Source organism: Carettochelys insculpta, chromosome 1 (assembly GCF_033958435.1).
Source record: "Carettochelys insculpta isolate YL-2023 chromosome 1, ASM3395843v1, whole genome shotgun sequence".
Taxonomy (NCBI): Eukaryota; Metazoa; Chordata; order Testudines; family Carettochelyidae; genus Carettochelys; species Carettochelys insculpta.
In genome coordinates this window covers 16,401,748-16,426,813 of record NC_134137.1, presented here as the reverse complement: position 1 = coordinate 16,426,813, position 25,066 = coordinate 16,401,748, and the positions used below count along the sequence as shown (strand labels likewise).

At 47.0% G+C, this 25,066-nt stretch overlaps 1 protein-coding gene across 4 annotated transcripts in view; it reads right to left on the bottom strand.

Annotated features, from left to right (window-relative positions):
- FCHSD2 (FCH and double SH3 domains 2) overlaps positions 1 to 5,457 on the bottom strand; it is a 316,194-nt gene extending 310,737 nt beyond the window's left edge. For all 4 annotated transcript variants that reach the window (XM_074980103.1, XM_074980193.1, XM_074980270.1 and 1 more), the window contains exons 1-2: positions 5,168 to 5,457; positions 1,205 to 1,302 (exon numbers count right to left, since the gene is read on the bottom strand). In XM_074980103.1, coding sequence (XP_074836204.1) covers positions 1,205 to 1,302; positions 5,168 to 5,188 — 119 coding nt within the window. In that variant the 5' untranslated portion in view covers positions 5,189 to 5,457. The remainder of the gene's footprint in view (positions 1 to 1,204; positions 1,303 to 5,167) is intronic.
- Positions 5,458 to 25,066: the final 19,609 nt, after the last annotated feature.

The following is a 25,066-nucleotide window of genomic DNA, read 5'->3' as shown; positions in this document are numbered from 1 at the left end:
TGAAAATATTGACTGGCATGAAATATAAGGAAACAGAGGCAAACTCTATCAATTTCACAGCATTCTCATCTCTGATGCAGAGATCTTTGAGCTGCAACTTCATTTGCTCTCTAGTGAGGAGTAATCTTACTGGATTTTCAGTTACTTTGGCTGTGTCTATGCTCAGCGAAAACTTAGAAATAAGCATGCTAATGGCCATTTCGAAGAGTACTAATGAGGCGCTGAAATGCTAATTCATCAGCTCATTAGCATGCCACCGGCTGCAGCACTCCGAAATTGCCACTTTTTGCTCCCGCATGGCATGTCCAGACGGGCATCCTTTTCAAAAGAACCCTCACCTGGACAAGCCGCACAGGAGCAAAAAGCAGCAATTTCGAAGTGCCGCAACCAGCGGCATGCTAATGAGACACTGAATACACATTTCAGCACCTCATTAGTATTCTTCGAAATGGCCATTAGCATGGCCATTTCAAAGTCTTCTCTAAGTGTATAAAAGGTGCCAAAAAGGACAGCGATAGGTGTGTTGATGGCATGTGAATATTTCACAGCATGGCCAATGTAAAATTTGACAGTTTCTTAACAGGGTTAGTGATTCATTCTCCACATAATTCCAGGTGCCCATTAGGCCCCAGTGATGCTTTGCGCATAACATATCTCTCTCTCTCTCTATATTCACATTAAAGAAAATTCACATTCACATTAAAGAAAAATAATAAAATTACCATCTGAAACAGAATTTACTATTGAGTTCAATGGCCAACGTTATGTAACAGAAGTTCTTTCGACGTATTATTAAATATACTTTTACTTCTGCACAAAAATTAAATTTATGTAGTGAATGCAGTTTAAACCTTCCTATGGCTATAAATCATTATTAGTTTCATCATAATATTTTTAAAATGTTTTTAACACTAGGAACATCACATAACTTGAACTATGAATCTATTCCAAAGAAAAATAGTATTAAACAGGCTTTCTAGCTTTTTTCACAACACGTTTATACAGTTGCCCCTCTGAAGAGAAGAAAAAACAATTTGCATTGTGTTATCCCTAGTTATAATCTCCAGCTGTGTCAAAACTTTTGCAGTCTAAAAGCAGGAAATCCAAGAGGAAATTCCATTGTCAGTTCCTGGAGTTTTGTAACCTAAATGTTCTTCCAAAAGGAGATCTTACAGGAATTTGGTAGCATTTTTTGTAACCTTACCTCATATCTTCAAGTAGATCACATTCTCCCTGATGCTTGGCCTGAAGTTTTGTCATCTGCTCAATTTGAATATTTTTTAGCTCTTGTGTAACTTTCACCTACAAAACAAAAAAGACAGATCACGCATTTTATGTAGGGTCTACCTGTCATTTCAGAGGTGGGGGAAATATTTGACCACCTTCATTTAACTGTCCATTAAAATATACAAATTAAACATTTTTAATATTTTGTATGAGTAAACCTTTTTTGGTTGGTTAACATAATCCAATGGATCTCCTTAACCAAAGAATGATTTTGCCATATACTGTTTAGACCTAACCCTATCACGTCTGCATTTCATACACCAAGCACCTCAGAGCTGTGTCCTGCTGTTAACAAATGCACACATCTTCTTCCAAGCCTCTGAGCGTAAATCTGCCTACAACAAAAGAGGTTCAACCTGAAACAAATAAGGGAGTTGGGGAGAAGAAGTGACCTGCTGCAGAATTAATGCTTAATAAAAACAATTTATGTAATCATGAAATGTGCATTGATTAAACACTCCTTACAATGATTTCATGAACAAGTTACCTTTAAACGCAGTCATGTGATTTGCAGTATATCAGATCAAAAGTCTCTCCCCTTAATAGTACGACTTCAGAAAGGTTGTGGTTTTTTATTTACCAGTATAATATACCTTCTGCATATTTTGAACCTTATGACAGTAAGATTTCAGTAGTCTAGGAACCAGAGTGATAGTTTCAGCACAGCAGGGGGGTGGGGAGGATTGTTGTGATAAATATTAACACCAGAAAAGGTCCAATTTGGCCACAGAAACATGGATTTTTTAAAACAAGAGATCTTGGCATTTAACACTTTCATTTATTAAGTTGTATCTGTAAAGCAACAAAAAGAAACACCATCCATGCATCTAAAAACATGATGCATGCATGAACGAGGAAATACATAACAGTTTCTGCCTTGGGGGAGGGGAAGAACGAAAGACAGAGGAGGTGAATGAAAGGATCTGCCATAAACCTCCCCTTTCTCTCAAGGCAAAATCTCATCTGCTTGAACAGTCCCTCCTCCCCCCTCCAAACACACACACACAAGCCCAGCACCAAAAATAATCCCCCAACAACAACCCTCAATTCCAGCACTACAGCGAGGCAAGCATCTCAACATAGGGACTTACAAAACAGCAAAACATACAGCCCCTATGTTCTGCTCAAGCAGAACAGAGATTAGGGTGGTTTTTTTTGTTTGTTTTTTTCTGAACAATGCAATGATGAACCTAGACACTGTGAATAAAATTCCATGTGAAAAATGTAAGAAGCAAAGCATAAAGCACACAAATAATATAAAAGAAATGAAACAAGAATTCTTCAAAAGAAGCAAAGTATATCCTCATGACAGAGGCAGAGAAGCTAGGCCCTCAGAGAGACGGAACAGTCCCTCTGCAACTAGATACCCAGAACAGCCGGAAGCTCAAAGAATGACAAGTGACAGACAAACAGCAACATTTTGTTTACACAACACAATCGCCCCCTCCCAATAACCCTCACCTATATGCAACTAACTCCCTTCCACACACCCACAAACCATTCTCTACATACACAGTTACCTTAGGTTGTCTACCCCATGCCTTACACCAACCTCCTCACTCTCTACCTCAAAATACAACTCTTTCAACTCCAAAGTACATAACTCCAACTCTCCACACGAATATATAGTAAATAATCATTTCCATCCTGGTATATATTACTCCAGCTCCTCTCTCTCACACCAACCCAAATATAAGCAGGAGAATGGTCAAAACACAAGTGCCCCTCCAACACCACTCAGCTACACAATCCAACCTCCTGTAACTTGCCACCTTGGTATCTCAGTAGAGACCATTCCCTACCCTAGCCATTCCTTCACTCCTGTGCAGACAATCCCAAATCCCCTGTATTCCAATACACATCCACACTACTGGCTAGATGAGTAAGCTCTTGATCCTATTCAATACACCTCTACCCCAATACAAACCAAGGCCTATCCTAACCCTCCTTTACAGATAAACCCATATTCCCCACACACCCCAACCTGCCCCTACACATAAACAATCCCCAATTCCTCACTCCCAGCCAAGGTTCCTTGTCAGTTTTGTGCTTGTGCAGCCACTCAGGAGAGATTCAAATGCCACACAACTGATTAGCCCACAGCTAGGCTTCTTTGTTTCTATTGGTGCTGAGCATGTCTCGGTGCACATAAAATATATGCTGCATATGAATAATCTTTTCCATTCATCTGTGGATTTTGAGAGGGAACATTGCTCCCAATACATGCAAGCCTCCAGCCCTCCACCCCAATACAGCCTCTGGCACTGCCACACCAACACCACATATACCAATATGCCAACCCTTACAATTGCACATACCCACTGTACAGCTAATGCCCTCACCCCATAAAGCCAGTGCAACCCCATGCCAACGCCACCAATGTCACCCCACACCCAGTATACCTTGATTCCAAATACACCCAGCCCAGAATGCCCCCAGCAAAGCCAGCACCCCAGTCCTTGAATCCCACTCCAGTCAACACCTTGACTATAGCCATCCTGCCAACAAACACCCTCCAGTATGACATGGGCCACCCTAAACACACACACCCTCCAGAATAGCCAGGGCCAACCCCCAACACACACACACCAACCATGCAGTGGCCAAGGCCACCTCCCCTCCTGGACACATGCACCCCACCCACGCAGTGGCCAGGGCTGCACACATGCCCACCCTGCTACAGCTATTGCCACCATCCCCACACCCATGCCAGCAGCCAGTGCAACCCCCACCATACATACACACACACACACACACACACCCTGAAATGCCCAGTGCCAACCCCAGAAACTCATGTGTACCCCCGCTAAAGCCAGTGCCAACCTCAGACAGACACACACATGGCTAATACCACTACCATCCCCTCCACACACACAAACACACACATCCAGGGCTAAGGCTGGTGACACCACCTCCCCCCACACACCGTGCTACAGCCAATGCCACCCAACCCCACACGCACACCCCACTAACAGCCACCTCCCCACACCACACACACCACTACTGGCCAGTGTCAACCCTCCCCCACACCACTACCAGCTACTGCTACCTCCCCAAACACACACACCACTAATGGCCAGTGCTATCCCCCCCAACATGCACACACTCCGCTAACAGCCACTGTCACTGCCCCAGCCCTCCTCCCCACCACTAACAGCCAGTGTCAACCCCCTCCCCACACACATACACCACTAACGGCCACTGCCACCAACCCCACCACACACACACACCCCGCTAACAGCCCGTGCCAACCCCCCACAAACACACTCCACTAACGGCAAGTGCCACCACACACACACACCCCGCTAACAGCCAGTACCAATCCCCCCACACCCCGCTAACACCCAGTGCCAACCCCCCACAAACACACAGCCCACTAACGGCCAGTACCAATCCCCCCACCCCCCGCTAATGGCCAGTGCCGCCACCCCCCACCCCCCACTAATGACCAGTGCCAACCCCCCACAAACACACAGCCCACTAACGGCCAGTACCAGTCCCCCCACACCCCGCTAATGACCAGTGCCAACCCCCCACAAACACACAGCCCACTAACGGCCAGTACCAGTCCCTCCACACCCCGCTAACGCCCAGTGCCAACCCCCCACAAACACACAGCCCACTAACGGCCAGTACCAGTCCCCCCACACCCCGCTAATGGCCAGTGCCAACCCCCCACAAACACACAGCCCACTAACAGCCAGTACCAATCCCCCCACCCCCCGCTAATGCCCAGTGCCACCACGCCGCCACAAACACACACCCCGCTAACGGCCAGTGAGAGCCTCCCCCACACCGCTATAGGGCAGTGCCAGCACCCCCCAAACACCCCATTACGGCCAATACCCCCGACGCCCCCGCCGATCCCTACGGCTCCCACCTTCCTCGGCGGGGGCTGCATGGCGCTGCCGTCGCTCTCCGCATCAATCCCCGCTCGGCGGCGGGACGCGGCCCCGCGGCAGGGGGAGGAGCCGGCGCCGGGATGCGGAGCGGGGGGAGCGCAGCGCGCGGCTCCCGGCGGGGGGAGGGATCGGTTCCCGCGGCCCGGGGGGGGGCTCCCCCTCACGCACACTCCATCTCCAGCGGCGCTGCTCCGCGAGCGGCTCTGGGAGGAGAAGGAAGCGGCGAGTCCCGGCCCGCGGGAGGGAAGGCGGGCGGCGACGGCGGCTACTGAGCCAGCCCCAGGCCTCAGCGAGACGAGGAAGGCGGCTCCGCAGCGCCCCCACGCGGCCGCGGGAGGCGGGGAAAAGGCTCCCTGAGGGAGGAGAGCGGGGAAACGGCGCCCCGCCGCGGCCAAACCCCTGCTGGCCGCCCGGTCCCGCCCTTCCCCCACCTCCGCAACCACAGACAACAGTCCGCTCGGCCGGCTAGAGGGGCCCACACCATAGAGAGCAGAGCGGGGCGGACGCGGGGGGCGGGGCTTAGCGGCTAACGCGCGAGAGACAAGGGCCAGCTGGGGGGGGGTGCGCGCGGCTCCGCCTTTCTCTCGTCTTGACTCCTGTGGTGGCCGTCAGCGGTCTGGGCTGCAGCTGCACACGCAGCCGGGCCGGCGCGTGCCGCTGGCCGGGGCCGGGGCAGAGGAGCTGCGGACGTAGCAGCCCCGGGAGGGGGCATGTGTCGCACCTGAGCCAGTGAGCTGCGCGCGTAGCTCGCAGCGCTGGAGAGGAGACGGGCATTTCCCGCGTGTGCGAGGATAATGGCCCACCGGCCCCACCTGGTGATCGACTGCGCCCGTGCGGCACAGCCGGTGCAAAGTGGCAGGGAGAGGCGAGGCAGCTGGCAGGGACAGCAGCATTTGCTTTCTGCGCGCGCAGCTCATCAAGTGGCACTGCCCTCTGTCCGCTGGGGTGACCTTTGCCTGAAAGCTGTGCGCTCAGCTGCACGAATGTAAGGATCGTTCCTTCTCCAGTGAGATTGCAGTTTAAAGACAGGCGCCTAAAATGTGAAGTGTACTGGGAAACATGGGAAATGGGCGGAATTTAACTGCAAAAGGTGTTTGGGGGGGTTTCGTGCCATTTTGTGCTATTTAATGTTATCGCTGGTTGTAAATTTACTGGTAGGCCTTATGGAGAAAGTGAGTTTCTGACAGACACAGTTAGCTTGCCAGGTGGGGAAGAGAAGATATTCCTCGCAGAGGGAACAGCATAGGGAAAAACATAGATAGCTGTTGAGGTGTTGGTACTTGCTTCCAGGGGAAGGCTGAGGTGGGAGCCATCCATTAGGATGCAAAATCTGACATATAAGCCACAGATGTGGAGTTCTGACAGGTTTTTACTTCCAAGGTGTGCTGAAAAGGGGATTCAGTGGGGGGATATTAACTGTACTCATTCTTCCCTAGCCCCCCGGCAACAGCTTCATTCAGACAGATCTGAAGGCTCCTTGCTTATTTCACTCCCAGGCTTCAGCGGTCATGGAACCTTCACCAATGTCCTTGTGGTAGCAGTGGTACAGTTCAAGTACCTCAAATGCAAGGTACTTTCGTACTTGCATTTGAGGTACTTGAACTGTACCCATTCTGTGTGGGAACTGAGGTCTTCACTCTCCAAGCCTATGGCTGTGCTAGACCAAGAAAGTTGACAGCAGATAACGCAATTCTACCTATACCAGTTGCCTAGCTAAAATCAATGTATCTGTGCTCAGCTAATTTGTCTGTCTGTACAGGGGAAGGTTGATGGGAGAATGCCTCCCTTAGACCTCCTTTACTCCTTGCATCTGGTGAGGAGACATGGGGTTGACTGCAACCCCAGAGAGCTTGATTTTGCACATCAAGAGTAGATGTGTGAAACTGAACCCTGGAAGATTAACCCTGAACACTTTGATCTTCCATGGTAGTGTAGATAAGCCCTGTGAAACTTACTCTTTCTTTCTGTATTAAATTAACTATGCAATAATTTGCAAAGTGCTATGTGATTCTTTACAGTGAAAGTTACTGTATAAACAGGCCTTCTAAAAATTGCCAAAGTTAAGTATGAAGATGATGTAAGATGGCTTCCATCAACAAGGTAGAGGATCAATACCAGCAGGTGTGTGGCTACTGGATACTTATGGTGTTGGCCCTGACCCCTGCTTCAGGGCTCCATCTTGTGCTAGAATGGATAAGGAGCTCAGTACTTCCCAGGTTAGTTAGTTTGTGGCATTGTAAAAGCGTACTTTGGACATCAGTGTTATCGTTCAATAGACATTTCCTTCTCTCTGATTTAGATAGATCTTTCACAAAACCTTAACTTGGCCATTTTCCAACTTTTTAGTGTGCAGCCTTGACAGCTTTGTGCATTTTGTTTCAAATGTAAGCTGTTATTTACATTTCAATCAAGTAATTTAAAAATATTAAATGATGGCATAGAGTATCACTTAAGCTTCGACCTGGGAGGATCTGATAATATAAATTGGCAGTTAACATAACATGACTGCACTTAAATTGCTGGGCCTGACTTCATTTATCACATTAGATCTGATGATATGAAAACCCAAAGGGTTGTAGGAAATATCCACATACATTTCATGAGAAACGTGCTTTGAAGCATGTTCTACTAACTTCACCAAGGCTCTTACTAGTCTCCATGGAATTCTTTGTCTTACTGTTCTTGCTCTGCTGAAATTTTATTTCTATTTCAGGTTTCTATATTATTTAAGAAGTATGTTATTCCTACTCAAAGATGACACCTTTAAAACATGTAATAAATACTCTAGATGGTAGGAATGTTTAAACAGAAGTAACTTGTATCCTTATAATCGCTAATAAGCCAAGTGGAAATATTTATTTAGTATTGTTAGGTAAGGAAATCAGCTTTTCCTAGGAGATGTTTAGTGGAATTACAGTGGATCAATGTGAGTATTAATATTCTGGGAGAACACTGCACTTCACTGTACTTACACTGTGTGCTGTGACTCATGATGCAGATATCTAATGACAGTAGTCATCAATGGACTCATAAATAGGAAGGTGACATGAAGACATTGTACTCCTTATCAGATGACTGCTGAGAGAGAGTTTTGTAGCAGGATAATTAATATTTCCTTCAGAAATTCAGATGGGTCAGATTATAATTTCCTGTTTCACTGGGAGGTTTCTCTTCAGGGGCTGTAGTGTTACCCACAGTAGAGAAGAAGAGGGAGAAGAGTCTATTGTAAGGACTATAAAAAGATTTCTTTTTTTTTGTGATTGCTGGACATAGACAGTAGGTGCAGTTCTCTCCCTCTTTTAAAGCTAAATGCAGATTGCATTGCCTAAAACATTCAAGTTCCTGCTCAGCCCCACCCTTATCACATGTGGAAAAACTCTACTACATGGGAAAATGTGGTTCTGTTGCAGGAGTGAAGGCACAGACCACCCTCACTCCACCCCTTCTCCAAAGGCCAAGCCTTGCTCCGGTTCTTTCTGCCCCTCCTCCACTCCCTCCGGAGTATAGCCCTCACTTCACCTCTTCTCATCCCAGCTCCAACCCCTCTCCTAAGCCTCCACCCATTGCTTACTCCCCAGGTGCCTCCACAAGGCAACAAATAGCTGATCAGCAACACCTCTCTGAAGAGCTGCAGCTAGGGGGTGCTGAGCATCCACTTTTTTTATTATTTAGTTATGTATTTATATTTGATGGGTGCTTGAGCTTCAAAGCACCTAGAGAGTCCGTACCTTCAGATGGAGGCACTGTCTCCCATTTGGAGCTGACATTTGCAATGATTTCAGCTGTTGCAGTAATCAGGCTTGGGAGCAAATAGATATGTGACTTTGCTGATCTCTTGGCCAAAATTTCTTTTCCTTTACCGAAGGAGGGATTACTATAGTATTACATATACCCTAGTGGATTCCTTTCATCACTTTTTGCAGAATTCCCATGGGCGCAGTCATGCCACTTATACCTTGCACACTTCACAGTATTTGCACCATGAACTATAGATTATTCATGCCATATAAACATTTTTAGAAGGGCTGTTTAATTTAACTAATAGTAACCTTCATCATTCTGCAAGCTAGGGTAAGGGATTAGCAACATGGTCAGCAGTTGGGACATGTACACCCCATTACTCTATTCCTTCATAAACACAGCCAACTGAGGTTTTCATCTTCTGAAACAGTGAGTGCTCATGCCTCAATCCTGCTGTATGGGGATGGCCCATAAACCAATTAGATATGTTAAATCCTATTTTACTGTAACAGGTTTGATGACTTCCAATGTGGGGGAGAGGTGACAAATGCCTTACATGGGTATTACCCAGAAAATCAAAACCTACATTCCTGCACATCACGGTTTCATCCAGGGTACATTTCCTCCAATTAAAATGAAATCAGTCCTATGGTCACTTTTGTGGGCAAGGGCTTTTCTCAGACAGCTTCCTTACGTTTTTAGTAAATGAAGTAGTCCAACAGAAGCACTAGCTTTGGGAAGATTCACTTACAAGAAATCTAAGTACAGAAAACAAACATCCTTATAGTTCTTTCTGTAACCTACTGGCCATGTCTACACTAGCCAAAAACTTCAAAATGGCCATTTTGAAGTTTACTAATGAAGCACTGAAATACATATTCAGCACCTCATTAGCATGTGAGTGGCTGTGGCACTTCGAAATTGATGCGGCTTGTCCAGACGGGGCTCCTTTTCGAAAGGACCCCGGCTCCTTCGGGCTGTGTCTACACGTGCCTCAAACTTCGAAATGGCCATGCAAATGGCCATTTCGAAGTTTACTAATGAAGCGCTGAAATGCATATTCAGCGCTTCATTAGCATACGGGCGGCAGCCGCACTTCGAAATTGACGCGCCTTGCCACTGCGCGGCGCGTCCAGACGGGACTCCTTTTCGAAAGGATGCTGCCTACTTCGAAGTCCCCTTATTCCCATGAGCTCATGGGAATAAGGGGACTTCGAAGTAGGCGGCGTCCTTTCGAAAAGGAGCCCCGTCTGGACGCGCCGCGCGGCGGCAAGGAGCGTCAATTTCGAAGCGCGGCTGCCGCCCGCATGCTAACGAAGCGCTGAATATGCATTTCAGCGCTTCATTAGTAAACTTCGAAATGGCCATTTGCATGGCCATTTCGAAGTTTGGGGCACGTGTAGACACAGCCTCGAAGTCCCCTTATTCCTATGAGCAGATAGGAATAAGGGGACTTCGAAATAGCTGGGGTCCTTTCGAAAAGGAGCCCCGTCTGGACGGGCCATGTGGTGGCGAGCCGCGTCAATTTCGAAGTTCTGCAGCCGCCTGCATGCTAATGAGGTGATGAATATGTATTTCAGCGCTTCATTAGTAAACATCAAAATGGCCATTTGCCTGGCAATTTCAAAGTTTTGGGCTAGTGTAGATGTAGGCACTGTGTTTTGCAATATGTTACCGACCACCTTTGCATTCTTGGGTTACCAGGATACAGTGCTCCTGGAAGAACCCTCCACCCCGGCTCTGCTTGAACCAAAGCCTATACAAAAGCAATGAAAAGTCAGGGAAAGATACACCTGAACTCTCCAGACACTACTAGCCTCATTTGCATCGGAGATGCGACAGAAAGACATCTCGAGTAGTATACTGACTAGAGAGCAGAGCTTCCAAAGCAAGAATCACGCTGAACTCTGATACCCAGAAAACCGCTGTCTGATAGGAAATCTAGAATTATTTTTCTAGTTTCTAGTAGCATCCTTCAGTCTACATAGACTATAGAACGTGCCCTTTGTAGTTCCGTTTGGCATCCTCATTTGCAGTGTCGGCTGTGACTGTGAAGACCCACATGAGAGCGACAGTCCTTGCTGCATCTGTTGCATATGTAATGGGTGTCTGGCAGGTCCCTGCTGTGCTTTCTGTGGGCTCGCTTCTCCTTTGCTAGCTGTCTGATCCTCAACTCACCCTTCTGAAGGCCCTTGTATAGTTCCTGCCTCCATCTGCCGCAATTGTCTGCCAGCTCCTCCCAGCTGTCTGGCTTGATGTCTAATTCCTGAGGTCTCTCTTGCAAACATCCTTGTAGCGCAGCTGGGGGCGTCCGGGAGGTCTTTTGCCAAAGGCTAGCTCGCCATACAGGATGTCTTTTGGGATCCTTCCATCATTCATCCTGTGGACGTGGCCAAGCCAGCGGAGCCGCCGCTGCCTGAGGAGGGTGTGCATAGTTGGGATTCCAGCTTGCTCGAGGACAGTAGTGTTGGACACTCTGTCCTTCCACGATATTCCAAGGATGCGCCTGAGGCAGCGCAAGTGGAAGACGTTCAGCCTCTTTTCCTGGTGGGCGTACAGGGTCCAAGTCTCGCTGCCATAAAGGAGGGTGCTGAGGATGCAGGCTCTGTAGACTTGCATTTTGGTGTGAGTGTACAGCTTGTTGTTATTCCACACTCTCTCACTGAGTCTGGACAGAGTTGTGACTGCTTTACCGATCCTCCTATTTAGCTCAGTCTCCAAGGACAGGGTGTCAGTGATGGTGGACCCGAGGTAAACGAACTCATGGATGACCTCTAACATATAGTTGTCAATGCTGATTGATGGAGAATCAGCAACGTCCTGAGCAAGTACATTTGTCTTCGTTAGGCTGATGGAAAGCCCGAAGTCCTCGCATGCTTCGGAGAACCGATCCAGCAGCTTCTGAAGCTGGTCTTCTGTGTGTGACACAACAGCAGCAGCATCTGCGAACAGCATATCTCTGATGAGGACTTCCCGCACCTTAGATTTAGCTTTCATTCTTACAAGATTAAACAGTGTCCCATCAGATCTTGTGTGCAAAAAGATGCCCTCTGTTGAAGATCCAAAGGCGTGTTTGCGGAGGAGTGCAAAGAAGATCCCGAACAATGTCGGAGCAAGGATGCATCCTTGTTTGACGCTGCTCCTGATGCTGAAAGCATCTGATAATGTTCCATCGTATTGGACGGTTCCTCTCATGTCTTCGTGGAAAGACTGGATCATCTTGAATAACCGTGGTGGACAGCCTATCTTGTGGAGCAGTTTGAACAGTCCATCCCTGCTGACCAAGTCAAAGGCCTTGGTTAGGCTGATGAAGGCAATATAGAGTGGCTTCCTCTGCTCCCTGCATTTCTCCTGCAGCTGCCTCAGAGAGAAGACCATGTTGACGGTAGATCTCTCTGTGCGGAATCCGCACTGTGATTCAGGATACACACTCTCAGCAATCTTCTGAAGTCTGCTGAGGATGACGCGAGTGAACAGTGGTGCTTAGGAGGGAGATTCCACGGTAATTGTTGCAGTCGCTTCTGTCTCCTTTGTTCTTATACAAGGTTATTATGTTGGCATCACGCATGTCCTGTGGAACCTCTCCCTCTCTCCAGCACAGGCACAGTAGCTCATGTAGGGGTTCCAGGAGAGTGTCTGTGGCACACGTGATTACCTCTGGTGGTATACCATTCTGGCCTGGGGCCTTTCCTACTGCAGTGTTGTCAATGGCTTTCTTCAGTTCATCCACGGTTGGTTCCTGGTCCAGTTCATCCATTACTGGTAGGAGTTCGATGACATCAAGGGCTGAGTTGACCACAATGTTCTCGCGTGAGTACAGCTCGGAGTAGTGCTCAACCCAGTGCTCCATCTGTTTGGCTTCGTCAGTGATGACGTCACCAGATTTGGATTTCAGAGGTGCCATGTTGTTCTGGGTGGGTCCTAATGCCTTCTTGATGCTCTCGTACATTCCCCTGAGGTTACCAAAGTCAGCACTGGTCTGGATGCTGCTGCATAGCTCAAGCCAGTAGTTGTTGGCACAGCACCTGGCCATCTGCTGTACTGTTTTTCTGGCTGCTCTGAGTGCTTGCAGGGTATTCTGGTTCGGCGAACGTTTGTACTCCATGAGCGCAGTGCGCTTTTTTCGATGGCTGGAATCATCTCATTGGAGTTAGCTTCAAACCAGTCATTTGTGTTTCTAGCTCTTCTTCCAAACACCGACAAGGCCGTGTTGTACATTGTATCCCTCAGATGCTGCCATCTGGATGTCACATCAGCACCCCCAGGGTTGCTGCGCAGATTCTCCTCGAGGGTCACTCTGAACTTTTCAGCTATCTCTGAGTTAGCCGTCTTTCTGGCATCGATGCGGGGCCTTCCAGTTGGTTTAGAGCGGTGCAGCTTCTTGGGAATCACCTTGAGTTTGGAGCAAACTAACAAGTGATCTGTATCGCAGTCAGCACTATGATAGCTGCATGTCAGAAGGACGTTTTTGAGGTTATCACGTCCAGCGATGACCACATCTAGTTGATGCCAGTGTTTTGAGCATGGGTGTCTCCATAACACTCTGTGCTGTGGCTTGGTTTGGAAAAATGTGTTTGTGATGCACAGATTGTGGCACGTGCAGAGTTCAAGAAGACACTGTCCATTTTCATTCATTTTTACCACACTGAAGTGGCCTAAGCAGGAAGGCCATGAGTCACGATCGTCTCCAACTCTCGCATTGAAGTCACCCAAAATGTACAGTTGTTCGCGAGCAGGTATTTGCGCTATGGCAGCACTAAGCACATCATAGAACTTGTCTTTTACTTCTGGTGTGGCGTACAGGGTTGGAATGTAAGCGCTGATCAGGTGGACAGGACCGGCGCGAGTTTGAAGTATGACCTGAAGGAGTCTTTCTGATCCACCCATGACTAATTCCACCATTTGTAGAAAGAAGGGTGTTTCTGATGGCGAAGCCAACACCATGCTCCCTGGGTTCTTCTCGGGCTTTACCCTGCCAGAAAAAGGTGTAGTCCTTTTCCTTTAGAGATCCCAAATCTGCGAGACATGTCTCTTGCAGAGCAGCAATGTCAACTTGGAGCCTCTTCAGTTCCTCATTGATGACAGCGGTCTTTCGGGTGTTGATGATGTCCTGAAGATCTTCAGTTAGACCTGTCAGCATGGTCTGCACATTCCAGCAAGCAAGCTTAAAACTTTGATGGTTTCCTTTTCTTGTTGATTTTCTTATTGGTTTGCCTGGTGCTCAGCTTTCAGGTCACTTGTCAGGTTTGGGAACCTTAAGCCTCATGCACCCAGTGAGGCAGGTGAACTGTGGCAGGACAGTATCCTATTGGCTGGGGGCTGCCGAGCTTGAGGCGGGCGGTGACTGTCCAGTGAGATGCGATGATCTCTCCCACCGTCGGAGGCAACCCCTGCCGCTCGTTCTCTATGCCAGTCGAGCAAGAGCTTATAACCGGTATCTGTTACCTCCCGTGTTGGTTCAACGCTGTTAGCGATGCTGGAGTACCTCTCCAGGCATGAGCTTGGGCTGCCCAGACACCAGTGTTCTCCACTCAGCTTTACTGATATAGTCCAAAGGAGAGGATAACTTCTACGTCTGGTACCAGTTCAGCTGCAAGAGTTGCCGGGTCAATGCCAGAAGTTGGCACAGAACCGCCTTAGGACTCCCCTCTGGATTATCTGTCAGGGTTTACTCCCTTAGCCTTGCTCCTTTCCAGGATAACCCACAAGGCAGTGGGGAATGGAGAACGTGGGTATGGTCCCACTACCTCTTGCACCTCCCTGGTGCCACATGTCCCCAAAGCTCCCCCTGACGACCTCCTCGCCTCCCCAGGACCCTCCTCCATACCCCTCTGCCTCTCATCGGCTACCGTCACCCCCAGATCCTCCCTCCCTGTCCGCTTTTCCCCCATCCACTCCCATGTCTCCCGACTGCACCACAGTGCCCCCTATCAGTTCTCGTTGCCCCCCAGGTCCCCCTTCCCCTGGCCTCTCCGCACCTGGCCACACACTGCTGCAGCCCCACGTCCTCCAGGAAGGTGCCGATCTCGCAGCCCAGCTGCACCCTGGGTCCCAGCCAAAGCTACCAACTCTTCCTCTGGCTACGGCTGTCCCTGGAGCCCCACAGATCTGGTGCGGCGCATGCATGCAGGGAGTGCAGGACTGGGCCTGGAAGCCATGCAATCTGAGCCAGCACGCCGCAAGCAGCCTCCGTGGGTGCTGCCATCCTCCCAGCCGTACCAGACGCCCCCAAACCACTTGCCCACCACTGACATCCCTCGATCTCGCCCCCCCACTCCTCATGCTGCAGCGGGTCCCTCAGCTCCAGCCAGCAGTTGGGGATGATTACTTCTTCAGGAGCCCCACTACTCTGCAGACATCTCCTTTACATCTGGGGACATCTTCACCCACAGATATAAATTTTGTATCAATGCAGAATTCTATCCACACTATCCCTGGCACCTTGCTCACTGCCAGCCATGCACAAGAGGTTCTTTTTTTTCAAATCCAAATTTCTTTCAAATGGCTCTGAACACTTCCCAAGTGTACATTCTTCTGATTCAGCTTCTCTCTCGAAAACTTAATCAACAGCCACATCAGCAGCATGTGTTAGTCTGGTGTCTCCCACCGGCCTGGTTCTCCTACTAATTAACTCCATAACGGCGATGACAGGAAGTGGTGTTAGTACACTTCATTGTCTCAATCCCACCATCACCTTAAAACTCTCTGAAATACCATGTATTGTCACCACTTCAGGTCATGACTCGCAAGACAGTTCCTCTATCATAACCACTTCCTTAATCCAATTCCCTTCCATACTCCAAATACAAGCTTATACAGAATGAAGTCATATGCTTTCTGGAGATCATTAAAATGAATAGCAGTTAAGCCCTCCATTTATCATTCTTTCAAATGTCTGTCTCATTGCAAATATTGGGTGTGTAAGTACTTTTTTTCCTTTCCTAAAACCATGTTGTTTTTTTAAAAGCAGGAATAAAGGAGAAAGGTACAACAAACCCATTAAGCTCTAAACATAACTGTATGAGTACTGACTAGGTTTGCTATGGAGCACTATTAAGGTTGTTTGGGTATCCTAAATGTGCATTTGAATTCCTTAATGTGTTTTGATTTCTTTTCAATTTAACCCCAACTCTTAATTTACTGGGATTGCTATAATTCCAACATAGCTAAAGTGTTTTTTATATTGAACTATACACTTGTACTCAGCCTTAACTCTAGTTTTACCTGCAAATGGAATTATACCTAGAATTATACAATTATAGAATACTAGGACTGGAAAGGACCTTGACAGATCATCAAATCCAGCCACCTGCCCTCATGGTAGGACCGAGTACTGTTTAGACCATCCCTGATAGACACTTATGTAACCTGTTCTTAAATATCTCCAGAGATGGAGATTCCACAACCTCCTTTGACAATTTATTCCAGTGTTTGACCTAGTGTCCAACCTAAACCTCCCTTGCTGCAGTTTAACCCCACTGCAGTGCCATTATGGGCAGTGCTGGGGAGGAGCCGGTGGTCGTGGTACATGTCGGTACCAATGACATAGGGAAGGGTAGAAGAGATGTTCTGGAGGCCAAATTTAGGTTACTAGGAAAGAGACTGAAATCCAGAACATCTATGGTGGCATTCTCTGAAATGCTTCCAGTTCCACGCGCAGGGCCAGATAGACAGGCAGAACTTCAGAGTCTCAATGCATGGATGAGACGATGGTGTAGGGAAGAGGGGTTTAGATTTATTAGGAACTGGGGACACTTTTGGGGTAGGGGGAGCCTACACAGGAATGATGGGCTCCACCTAAATCAAGGTGGATCCAGACTGCTGTCATTAAACATTATAAAGGTCGTAGAGCAGTTTTTAAACTAAGAGGGGGGGGAAGCCGATTGGTGCAGGGGAGCACGTGGATCGGACGGAGACTTCTCTTACACGAGGCTCCATAGATAGGGACTCCCTAGAAGTTAGTCAGACAGGGAATGTGGGAAATAATATATGGGCAAGATCAGATGTGAAACAATCGCATATAAAAAAATCCAACGCGTCTGTGAAAGGTGGACATATAAATAGTGGTAGTTTTTTAAAGTGCTTTAACACAAATGCTCGGAGTCTGTCTAATAAGATGGGTGAACTGGAGTACCTCATATCAAAGGAGGAAGTTGACATAATAGGCATCACAGAAACATGGTGGAATGGGGACAATCAGTGGGACACTATCATACTGGGATATAAATTATATCGGAAAGACAGAACAGGTCGTGCGGGTGGCGGAGTGGTACTATATGTGAAGGATAATATAGAATCAAATGAAGGATAATATAGAATATAGATAATATAGAAGCAAATGAAGCAAAAATCCTAAAGGAATCAAAATGTTCCATAGAATCATTATGGATAACAATTCATTCCTCTAATATGAATATGGCATTAGGAATATATTACCGACCACCTAACCAGGACAGTGATAGTGATGATGAAATGTTAAGGGAGATTAAAGAGGCTATCACACTAAAAAACACAGTAATAATAGGAGATTTCAATTATCCCCATATTGATTGGGTACATGTCACCTCAGGACGGGATTCAGAGATTAAATTTCTTGATGCCTTAAATGACTGCTTCTTGGAGCAGCTAGTACAGGAACCCACAAGGGGAGAGTCAATTCTCGATCTAGTCCTGACTGGAACGCAGGATCTGGTCCAAGAGGTAACTGTTACTGGACCCCTTGGAAATAGTGACCACAATATAATAACTTTTAATATTCCTGTGTTGGGAAGAACACCGCAGTGGTCAAACACTCTGGCATTTAATTTCAAAAAGGGGAATTACACTAAAATGAGGAAGCTAGTTAAACAGAAGCTAAAAGGTAGAGTAACTAAATTAAAATCCCTGGAAGCTGCATGGAAACTGTTTAAAGACACCATACTAGAGGCCCAACTTAAATGTATACCCCAAATAAAAAAACACAGTAAGAGACCTAACAAAGAACCACCATGGCTTAACAGCCATGTTAAAAAGGCAGTGAGAGAGAAAAGGGCAGCTTTTACAAAGTGGAAGTCAAATCCTAGTGAGGAAAATAGAAAGGAACATAAACACTCCCAAATTAAGTGTCATAATGTAGTAAGAAAAGCCAAAAAAGATTTTGAGGAACACTTAGCCAAAAATTCAAAAAATGATAGTAAAATGTTTTTTAAATACATTAGAAGCAGGAAGCCCACTAAAAAAGCAGTGGGGCCCTTGGATGATAAAGATATAAAAGGAGCGATCAAGGAAGACACTGCCATTGCGGAGCGATTAAATGATTTCTTTGCTTCAGTCTTCACGGCTGAGGATGTTACAGAGGTTCCTAAATCTGAGCCAGCCTTTTTAGGTGACAAATCTGAGGAACTCTCCCAGATTGAAGTGACATTAGAGGAGGTTTTGGAGTTAATTGATAAGCTGAATAGTAACAAGTCTCCAGGACCAGATGGTATTCACCCAAGGGTTCTGAAAGAACTCAAATGTGAAATTGCGGAGTTATTAACAGTGGTTTGTAACCTATCCTTTAAATCCGCTTCGGTACCCAATGACTGGAAGACGGCCAATATAACACCAATATTTAAAAAAGGCTCCAGAGGAGACCCTGGCAATTATAGAGCGATAAGTCTAACATCAGTACCAGGCAAATTAGTAGAAACAATAGTAAAGAATAAAATTGCAAGGCATGTAGAAGAGCACGAATTGTTGGGCAAAAGTCAGCATGGTTTCTGCAGAGGGAAGTTGTGTCTAACTAATCTATTAGAATTCTTTGAAGGGGTTAATAAACATGCGGACAAGGGGCACCCAGTGGACATAATATACCTAGATTTCCAGAAAGCCTTTGACACGGTCCCACACCAAAGGCTTTTATGTAAATTAGGCGGTCATGGGATAGGAGGAAAGATCCTTTCATGGATCAGGAATTGGTTAAAAGACAGAAAACAAAGGGTTGGAATAAATGGTAAATTTTCACAATGGAGGGGGGTAACTAGTGGTGTTCCCCAGGGGTCAGTCTTGGGACCGATCCTGTTCAACTTGTTCATCAATGATCTAGAAAATGAGGTAAGCAGTGAGGTGGCAAAGTTTGCAGATGACACCAAGTTGTTCAGGACAGTCAAAACCAAAAGGGATTGTGAAGAACTACAAAAAGATCTCAGCAAACTGAGTGATTGGGCAGCAAAATGGCAAATGAAATTTAATGTGGGTAAGTGTAAGGTAATGCACATTGGAAAAAATAACCCAAATTACACGTACAACATGATGGGGTCAAATTTAGCTACGACAGATCAGGAAAGGGATCTTGGAGTTATAGTGGATAGTTCTCTGAAGGGATCCACGCAGTGTGCAGCAGCAGTTAATAAAGCAAATAGGATGTTAGGAATTATTAAAAAAGGGATAGATAATAAGACAAAAGATATCATACTTCCCCTATGTAAAACTATGGTACGCCCACATCTTGAGTACTGTGTGCAGATGTGGTCTCCTCACCTCAAAAAGATATATTGGCATTAGAAAAGGTTCAAAAAAGGGCGACTAAGATGATTTGGGGTTTGGAACGGGTCCCATATGGGGAGAGGCTAGAGAGACTGGGACTTTTCAGTCTGGAAAAGAGGCGATTGAGGGGCGATATGATAGAGGTATATAAAATCATGAATGGTGTGGAGAAAGTGAATATAGAAAAATTATTTACCTTTTCCCATAATACAAGAACTAGAGGACACCAAATGAAATTGATGGGTAGTAGGTTCAAAACTAATAAAAGGAAATTTTTCTTCACACAGCGCACAGTCAACCTGTGGAACTCCTTGCCGGAGGAGGCTGTGAAGGCCAGGACTCTATTAGGGTTTAAAAAAGAGCTCGATAAATTTTTGCAGGTTAGGTCCATAAATGGCTATTAGCCAGGGGTAAAGTATGGTGCCCTAGCCTTCAGTACAAGGGCAGGAGATGGATGGCAGGAGATAAATCACTTGATCATTGTCTTCTGTTCTCCTTCTCTGGGGCACCTGGCATTGGCCACTGTCGGCAGACGGGATACTGGGCTGGATGGACCTTTGGTCTGACCCAGTATGGCCATTCTTATGTTCTTCTTATGTTCTTATGTTCACTGCTTCTTGATCTATCCTCAGAGGCCAAGAAGAACAAGTTTTCTCCCCCCTCCTTATGACACCCTTTCAGATACCTGAAAACCGCTATCATGTCCCCCCTTAATCTTCTCTTTCCCAAACTAAACAAGCCCACTTCTTTCAACCTTCCTTCACAGGTCATGTTCTCTAGACCTTTGATCATTCTTATTGCTCTTTTCTGGACTCTCTCCAATTTCTCCACATATTTTTTTAAATGTGATGCCCAGAAGTGTACACAGTACTGCAACAGAGGCCTAACAAGCGCAGAGTAGAGCAAAAGAATGACTTCTTGTGTCTTGCTCACAACACACCTATTAATGCATCCCAGAATCATGTTTGCTTTTTTCGCAACAGCATCGCACTGTTGACTCATATTTAGCTTGTGGTTGACTATAACCCCTAGATCCCTTTCTGCCATACTCCTTCCTAGACAGTCACTTCGCATTCTGTATGTGTGAAATTGATTGTTCCTTCCTAGGTGGAGCACTTTGCATTTGCCTTTATTAATTTCATCCTGTTTACCTCAGACCATTTCTCCAATTTGTCCAGATCATTTTGAATTTTGACCCGATCCTCCAAAGCAGTTGCAACCCCTCCTAGCTTGGTGTCATCTGCAGACTTAATAAGCATACTCTCTATGCCAATATCTAAATCATTGATGAAGATATTGAACAGAACTGGTCCCAAAACAGACCCTTGCAGAAGCCCAGTTGTTATACTTTTCCAGCAAGATTGAGAACCATTAATAACTACTCTCTGAGTACGGTCATCCAACCAGTTTTGTACCCACCTTATAGAAGCCCCATCCAAGTTGTATTTGCCTAGTTTATCGATAAAAAGATCCTGTGAAACCATATCAAATGCCTTACTAAAGTCTAGGTAAACCTCATCCATTGCTTCTCCCTTATCCAAAAGGCTCATTATCCTATCAAAAAAAGCTATCAGGTTGGTTTGATGTGATCTGTTCTTTACAAATCCATGCTGGCTGTTCCCTATCACCTTACCACCTTCCAAGTGTTTGCAGGTGATTTCCTTTATTACTTGCTCCATTATCTTTCCTGGTACAGAAGCTAAACTGACTGGTTTGTAGTTTCCTGCATTGTTCTTTTTCCCCTTTTTATAGATGGACACTATGGCTACGTCTACACGTGCAGCCAACATCGAAATAGCTTATTTCGATGTTGTGACATCGAAATAGTCTATTTCGATGAATAACGTCTACACGTCCTCCAGGGCCAGCAACGTCGATGTTCAACTTCGACGTTGCTCAGCCCAACTTCGAAATAGGCGCAGCGAGGGAACGTCTACACGTCAAAGTAGCACACATCGAAATAGGGATGCCAGGCACAGCTGCAGACAGGGTCACAGGGCGGACTCAACAGCAAGCCGCTCCCTTAAAGGGCCCCTCCCAGACACAGTTGCACTAAACAACACAAGATACACAGAGCTGACAACTGGTTGCAGACCCTGTGCCTGCAGCATAGATCCCCAGCTGCCGCAGAAGCAGCCAGAAGCCCTGGGCTAAGGGCTGCTGCCCACGGTGACCATAGAGCCCCGCAGGGGCTGGAGAGAGAGCATCTCTCAACCCCCCAGCTGATGGCCGCCATGGAGGACCCAGCAATTTCAACGTTGCGGGACGCGGATCGTCTACACGGTCCCTACTTTGACGTTGAACGTCGAAGTAGGGCGCTATTCCTATCTCCTCATGAGGTTAGCGACTTCGACGTCTCGCCGCCTAACGTCGAAGTTAACTTCGAAATAGCGCCTGACGCGTGTAGACGCGACGGGCGCTATTTCGAAGTTGGTGCCGCTACTTCGAAGTAGCGTGCACATGTAGACGCAGCTTATATTTGCCTTTTTCCAGTCTTCTGGAATCTCTCCTGTCTCCCATGATTTTCCAAAGATGATAGCTAAAGGCTCAGATATCTCCTTTATCAGCTCCTTGTGTATTATAGGATGCATTTCATCAGGCCCTGGTGATGCTAAGTAACTCCCATCTGCCCACCCCCCAGATCAGTAATTATCAGACAAATTTTGGCTATAAATCCTTTGCTGGTATTCAAAATGCTGAAACTATCTAATTGCATTATGATCTCCCTCAAAGGAGCACTACTCATAGACAGGAATGATCAGTTTATATTGTCTAGCCCTTTGGTGTCCAGCACCCTAGTTACATGTGGTTATTTGGCTGGTCGAGTGTAGCTAGTTGGCTTGAACAATAAATATGTTTTCAGAATAATGTGGCTAGTTTGCTGTGGCTACTGCTTCAGAACTGGTTGGACACCAGAGGTCTAGCCTAAACAACAGCTTTAGAATACTCTCTTGAACCATCCATTTCCCCATCAACAAATCTAGTGTTCCTTCTTGAGCCATTGTTTTTCCCCTACAAAAACCCCTAAAGTGTTCTGATGCTTGGATCTAAACTGCATCAGTTCAATTTGGGACTTCATCTGCTCCATACTTACATGCTCAGGGCTCTGGTCTGCTGGACTCCAGCACTCTAGACCTCCATTTACCATCACCCTCTGGGAACTCTGATCTCTTCAAGCTTCATGGAGTAGAGACATCTCATTCTTTCTCTCTTTCTGCCTCTCTAGGTGTAGCCTCCTGACCCTGCCGTATCTGTTCAGTTATGGGTTGCTGCCCCTAACATTTGTGATCAGATTTAAGTTAGAGGTGATGTTACATCTGTTTAGTTTGACTCCCATTGTAAGGTTACTACCTGGAAATAAATAACTTCCATGGTTAAACTGGTTGGTACTCTCTTTTCTCCCCCTTCACCTGCCCCCCACCCCAGGCGTGTTGTTTTGGCTTCCTCATTCACTCTGCTACAATGCTGCTTCTACCTAAAGTAAGGATCCTTTTTGTGCCCAAGAATCCTGTGGGGTTTGCTCATCAAGTGGTTTACCAGCAGAACGGTTGCAGTGTGAAAGTGGGGGTAGGGAGGTGCTGACTATGGGGGCTTAGTAAGGTGGCAGTTTAAAATACTTTGTAAACTCAGCCCACTGAGTCCAAGGACATATGAGGGTCACAACTTGGCATTGCCGCGCAACCCAGCTGACTGAGTCGAGGGCCAGCGGCCCTGGGGGTGCCGATGCGACACCCAAATGGCAACATCTGAGGGATACAGTTTACAACACAGCCTTGTCGGTGTTTGGAAGAAGAGCTAGAAACACGAATGACTGATTCGAAGCTAACTCCGATGAGATGATTCCAGTCATTGAAAAGAAGCTCTCTGCACTCCTGGAGTACAAACGCTCACCGAGCCAGAGTACCCAGGAAGCACTTAGAGATGCCAGAAGAACAGTACAGCAGACAGCCAGGCGCTGTGCCAACAACCACTGGCTCCAGTTATGCAGCAGCATCCAGACCTGTGCCAACTTTGGTAATCTCAGAGGAATGTACGAGGATATGAGGAAGGCATTAGGACTCACCCAGAACAAGATGGCACCTCTGAAATCCAAACCTGGTGAAGTCATTGCTGACAAAGCCAAACAGATGGAGCGCTGGGTTGAGCGCTACTCCGAGCTGTACTCACACGAGAACGTTGTGGTTGATGCAGCCCTCGATGTGGTCGAACTCCTACCAGTAATGGACGAACTGGATCAAGAACCGACTGTGGATGAACTGAAGAGAGCCATCGACAGCATTGCAGCAAGAAAGGCCCCTGGCCAGGACGGTATACCACCAGAGGTAATCAAATGTGCCGCGGACACACTCCTGGAACCCCTACATGAGCTACTGTGCCTGTGCTGGAAAGAGGATGAGGTTCCACAGGATATGCGCGATGCTAACATTGTAACGTTGTATAAGAACAAAGGAGACAGAAGCGACTGCAACAACTACCATGGAATCTCCCTCCTAAACGTCACTGGTAAACTATTCGCTCGCATCATCCTTGGCAGACTCCAGAAGATTGCTGAGAGGGTGTACTCCGAATCGCAGTGCGGATTCCGCGCAGAGAGGTCTACCGTTGACATGGTCTTCTCTCTAAGGCAGCTGCAGGAGAAGTGCAAGGAGCAGAGAAATCCACTCTACATAGCCTTCATCGACCTGACCAAGGCCTTCGACTTGGTCAGCAGGGATGGTCTGTTCAAACTGCTCCACAAGATAGGCTGTCCTCCACGGTTACTCAAGATGATCCAGTCGTTCCACAAAGACATGAGAGGAACCATCCAATATGACGGCACATTATCGGATGCTTTCAGAATCAGGAGCGGCGTCAAACAAGGATGCATGCTTGCTCCAACATTGTTCGGGATCTTCTTCGCACTCCTCCTGAAGCATGCCTTTGGATCTTCAACAGAGGGCATCTTGCTGCACACAAGATCTGATGGGAAACTGTTTAACCTTGCAAGGCTGAAAGCAAAGTCTAAGGTGCGAGAAGTCCTCATCAGAGACATGCTGTTCACAGACGATGCTGCTGTAGTGTCACACACAGAAGACCAGCTTCAGAAACTGCTGGATCAGTTCTCCAAAGCATGCAAGGACTTTGGGCTTACCATCAGCCTAGAGAACACAAATGTACTCGGTTAGGATGTTGCTGAATCCCCATCAGTCAGCATTGACAACTATACGTTAGAGGTCGTCCATGAGTTCGTTTACCTCGGGTCCACCATCACTGACACCCTGTCGTTGGAAACTGAGCTAAATAGGAGGATCAGTAAAGCAGCCACAACTCTGTCCAGACTCAGCAAGAGAGTGTGGAATAACAACAAGCTGTACACTCACACCAAAATGCAAGTCTACAGAGCCTGCATCCTCAGCACCCTCCTTTATGGCAGCGAGACTTGGACCCTGTATGCCCACCAGGAAAAGAGGCTGAACATCTTCCACTTGCGCTGCCTCAGGCGCATCCTTGGAATATCATGGAAGGACAGAGTGACCAACACCGCCATCCTCGAGCAAGCTGGAATCCCAACCATGCACACCCTCCTCAGGCAGCATCGACTCCGCTGGCTTGGCCACGTCCACAGGATGAATGATGGAAGGATTCCAAAA